This window comes from Neophocaena asiaeorientalis, unplaced genomic scaffold, assembly GCF_003031525.2.
Source record: "Neophocaena asiaeorientalis asiaeorientalis breed wild unplaced genomic scaffold, Neophocaena_asiaeorientalis_V1.1 scaffold108, whole genome shotgun sequence".
In the NCBI taxonomy this organism is placed as follows: domain Eukaryota; kingdom Metazoa; phylum Chordata; class Mammalia; order Artiodactyla; family Phocoenidae; genus Neophocaena; species Neophocaena asiaeorientalis.
In genome coordinates, this window is record NW_020173770.1 from 1,080,699 (window position 1) to 1,084,171 (window position 3,473).

Here is a 3,473-nt window from a genome sequence, read left to right on the forward strand (position 1 = left end):
GCTCCATTTTATTACAGCCCAAGGTAGAGAAAGTTAAAACGTAAGCCCCCATCTGTATTCAAAATTAACTGAACTCTGGATTAATCCTCACAATCGTAAACTGGAGGTAGGCGTGCAGACGGGGATAAGACCAGACCCGCTGCATCCGAGCCCCCAGGCGCAGAGCACGCTCTCCGAATGTGAAGGCGTTTACGAAGTCCTTTACAGCGCGCAGAGAGGTTAATTGAAAAATTTCTTAATGTCATTACGAAAGAACTAGATTAACCCAAGTCAATTCACTTTATTGTTCAAAATAAAGAGGAATAAGCAGTGAACTCACTTGCAGATTTGGGGCGTGAATTAGGGTGAGATGTTGTCTTTAAGGGCTCCGCCAGTTTAATTAAGATATGGAAAATTACTTATTGTTCTTCCCCACTAAAGTGCTAGGAATTAACAGGCGAACGTGGAGCCTGGGCCTTTCATATCTCCGCCGTGTGTGTGTGTGTGTGTGTGCGCGCGCGCGCGCGCCTGGGCTGGGCTTCCTCACGCTTGCCTCCCGCTGGCCTGTCCGGACAAGGGACGAGGAGTCGATGCTGAAAACCACGGGCACCATCGTCGCCACAGACGTGCCTTCTTTCCGCGCGGGGTCGGTCAGGTGGGAGGGATTGGGTGGGTTCTGTCCTCGCTGCAGATGTAACTGAGTTTGTGGATCCTTCTCGCAAGAGCGGCCTCTCTGGCTCCTCCCGTGAAATCCCTCCTCTGCTTTTCCTCCAGGAAGTGTTACTTAAGAGGGCGGCCGACCTCGTGGAAGCCTTGTACGGGATGCCCCATAACAACCAGGTAGGCGATGGCAGCTTGACCCACAGTAGAAAATTACCAGTCAGTGCCGGCAACACAAAGCAGAGGGGCTTTCTCCAGGAAGAACCGTGTCACGGCCCGTCCAGTGGATTCAGTGGTGGGCAGACCGGGGCTGCTGGGGCTCGGGGGTCCCTGGGGAACAGAGACTCGGGGGGAACTTCCCTCTGGACGTGGCCCCGTGCCTCTGACCCCAAACCCAGTGCCTTCCGTGCTGCCCTGGCCCCGTGCATCCCTCAGGGGCCTTTGCGCCGTGGGTGCAGGAGGAACAGATGGGGTATTAAAGTGTTCTCCTGAGGGAGGTTCTTTTCCCATTAAAAAATACGTTCTGTCACAGTCTGGACCAAGCGACGGTGGGGTGCCCCTACGGGTGCCCAGCAGGGCCAGGTGGAGGGCGCTGGGGCTGTGCCCCCGGGGGCGTCTGTGGGCTGGGGGCAGGGGGCCGGCCTGGCCTGGGTGTGACGGCCGCCTCCGCCCCAGGAAATCATCCTGAAGCGGGCGGCTGACATCGCCGAGGCGTTGTACAGCGTCCCTCGCAATCACAACCAGATCCCCACCCTGGGCAACACCCCCGCGCACACGGGCATGATGGGTGTGAACTCCTTCAGCAGCCAGCTAGCCGTCAACGTGTCGGAGACGTCACAAGCCAACGACCAAGGTACGCCGCGCGGGCCGCCCCTTCCCCAGACGCCCAGCTGGGATGGTGGGACTTAGCTGCCGCGGCTGACTGTGCCCTGCGGCCGCGGGGACGTGGGCAGCGCCCCGGGCTCTGCAGCTTTGTTCGGAGAGGCCCTCGGGCAGAGCATGCTCAGAGAACCCAGGAAGCTGAGGCAGCGGCCACGGTGGCTGCCACACGGCTTTGCTGGTATTTGCCGGCCGATTCCTTGACCTGATTCCTGAGGGGCTTTGCTTTCCTGGAAAGGCTGGGATAAGCCCTAGGAGAGCCGTGACGTAGGGAGCCGCGGACCCTTCCTGGATGCGCTGCACAGGGGTGGGGGTGGGATTTGGTTTCTGAGACTGGAAGGAGCACACGGAGAGAAGCGCCGGCTCCCCACCCGCACCTTATCCTTTTCCGGCTGCTCTAAAGCCCGTGCAGGCCGTGATCTCAGAAAACGCCTCCCCGTACGCCGCTCGGCTTCCGTTCACCCTCACCCCACGGCGGGAGCGAGGCTCCTGCTTCCCCTCCCCACGCCGACAGAAATAGCAGCCGTAGACACGAAGGCCCCAGGACAGCCTTTCCTGGGGACTTACGGCCACAAGCAGCTCTCCTTGTCAGCCGTGGCATTTGAAGGTCTGCAGAGGCCGAAAGCTCACCTAGCGCGGGGGGACGGCCCAGGAATCGCGCTGTTGATAATTGCTTCTAAAGAGGAACGTGAAAGCCGCTGACGGTTAGATCGAAGTGCGCCTGGGCCGGCTGCCGAGGCCGCCGGAGACAGGACGGGGCTCGGCGAGGATGCTCGAGCAGGGCTGGCGTGACAAGGTTATTTGAGCTGGCGAGAGGCGCTGGGGCTGGAGGAAAGCATACGGTCAATTAAAAGCGTTCAATAGATGATAGAGGTTTGCGGGGAAACCCCCCCCCCCCAAGTGTCTCTCCCTGATAATAATGTTATTTTTGGCCGGGGGGGGATTTTAGCAGTCGGCTACAGTCGCAATACAAGCAGCGTGTCCCCGCGAGGATACGTCCCCAGCAGTACTCCCCAGCAGTCCAATTACAGCACAGTCAGCACTAGCATGAATGGATATGGAAGTGGCGCCATGGCCAATCTAGGGGTCCCGGGCTCGCCTGGATTTCTTAATGGCTCCTCCGCTAACTCTCCCTACGGCAGTAAGTGTCTGTTTTTGTCACCCGTCATCACACAGATTCATATTCGCTGCAAAGTCAAATGTGTGCGTTGCTTGGATGTTCTGTGGTGTGAGCTACTGGATAAAAGGAAGGGTGGCTCTGGAGGCTGGGCGTCCACGTGACGACAGTAAATTGACCTAAAACGGGCCCCACGCGGTCACATTGGAAACCCAAACAAAATCGGCACCAAATGGGGCCGCCCAATTGGAAACGAAAAGTCCAACGCGAGAGTTTGCCTGTTATCCAGAGAGTGGCCAAGCCAGAAACATCTCGTGCTTGCTCTGTTGGCCCGACGCTCCAGGCGAGGCCCTGGAGCTCTCTTTGTCGTGTGGCCGTGCCTGGCGTCGCGCGTCCTGACCATGTTTGCTTTGTTGCAGTAGTGCCGTCCAGCCCTACCATGGCAGCCTCTTCGGTCACCCTCCCTTCAAACTGTAGCAGTACACACGGCATTTTCTCATTCTCACCTGCCAATGTCATCTCTGCAGTGAAACAAAAGAGCGCCTTCGCGCCCGTGGTCCGGCCCCAAGCCTCCCCTCCTCCTTCCTGCACCAGCGCCAACGGGAACGGACTGCAAGGTGAGGGTGCGCGCTGGCCTGAGGCCGTGGCCTGGGAGCGCCTGGAGGGCCCCGGGGCAGGCCAGGCTGGGCCGCAGGGCTGGAGTGAGGGGCTCTCCCTGGGGGGGGCGGGAGCTCCGACCTTCCCCCGGGCCCACCCGCGGGCTGCCGGCAGGGCGGCCCTGGCTGTTGCATGTTCTCCTTCGTCTGCCACAGTGCGACACCCACCCCCCAACCTCGTG

The 3,473-nt window shown here is 59.7% G+C and overlaps 1 protein-coding gene across 2 annotated transcripts in view; it reads left to right on the plus strand.

The window, feature by feature from the left end:
• The window catches only part of EBF3 (EBF transcription factor 3), a 116,056-nt gene that overhangs the window by 109,486 nt on the left and 3,097 nt on the right, over positions 1-3,473 (plus strand). For both annotated transcript variants that reach the window (XM_024751552.1, XM_024751553.1), the window contains 4 exons: positions 754-819; positions 1,315-1,492; positions 2,471-2,659; positions 3,055-3,252. In XM_024751552.1, the coding sequence (XP_024607320.1) occupies positions 754-819; positions 1,315-1,492; positions 2,471-2,659; positions 3,055-3,252 (631 nt within the window). The remainder of the gene's footprint in view (positions 1-753; positions 820-1,314; positions 1,493-2,470; positions 2,660-3,054; positions 3,253-3,473) is intronic.